Below are 903 nucleotides of genomic sequence, written 5' to 3' on the forward strand. Positions count from 1 at the left end.
GCTCACCTCTACGAACCTCGCTGTCTTCCCTCCGTAGTGAGCAGAGTAATGGTATAGTACTTCGTGACAGCCTGTCTGACAGCCCTGCCGGTACACGTGGTGGCTTTGTACTCAACTTCCACTCAGACGGAGAAGGTTCAGAGAAGAAAAAGGGTCTTTTTCGCCGTGGTTCCCTCTTTGGGAGCCTTCAGCGACTGCGCAAATCTGACTCACGATCGTCAATTTCCAGTAAACGCAGCTCAGCACACAGCGACACAAACATGAGCCGCATCAGTTCTAGTGACGCCAATTCCACCATCAGCTTTGGAGACGGAGACACAGGCGATGATTACCTGCCTCTGGAGGACTACGTGGATGCCACCACCACCGAGGCCTACATGGGTGAGTGGAAGAACGACAAGCGCAGTGGATTTGGTGTCTCAGAGCGCTCCAACGGCATGAAGTACGAAGGCGAGTGGTTGAACAATAAGCGCCATGGCTACGGCTGCACTCTGTTCCCTGATGGATCCAAAGAAGAAGGGAAGTACAAGAACAACGTTCTGGCCCGAGGCCTCAAGAAGCAGCTGATCCCGCTGAGGAACGCCAAGACCAAACAGAAGGTGGATCGAGCCATCGAGGGAGCAGTGAGAGCGGCAGCTATCGCCAAAACCAAAGTCGAGATTGCCATCTCCAGGTAAAATGTTGCATGTAAGATCATCTCACCTCAAAGCTATAAACGTTCACGCTTTTTTTGCGTTAGTATTAGGTAGGTTGCTGTAGAGACCAGAGGACAGTCTATTGTGCAAAGGTCCCTTGCTGGATTTAAACCGGACCAAATACATTTTTAGCATCCTGAATCCTTACACTACAGCAGAGTTCCCGTTAGAATATGTTTTCGCCGGTCAACATGTCCGTTAAGTTTAA

At 50.5% G+C, this 903-nt stretch overlaps 1 protein-coding gene across 1 annotated transcript; it reads left to right on the forward strand.

Annotated features, from left to right (window-relative positions):
• Window positions 1–5: 5 nt before the first annotated feature.
• Window positions 6–673, forward strand: LOC104956205 (junctophilin-1-like; the record flags this gene model as incomplete). The annotated part of the gene is made up of 1 exon (XM_010783670.1): window positions 6–673. A coding segment is annotated over one exon (668 nt), but the record flags the coding sequence as incomplete, so codon positions are not given.
• Window positions 674–903: the final 230 nt, after the last annotated feature.

The sequence above is a fragment of the Notothenia coriiceps genome, unplaced genomic scaffold, assembly GCF_000735185.1.
Source record: "Notothenia coriiceps isolate Sejong01 unplaced genomic scaffold, NC01 NC01_scaffold00025549, whole genome shotgun sequence".
Lineage (NCBI taxonomy): Eukaryota > Metazoa > Chordata > Actinopteri > Perciformes > Nototheniidae > Notothenia > Notothenia coriiceps.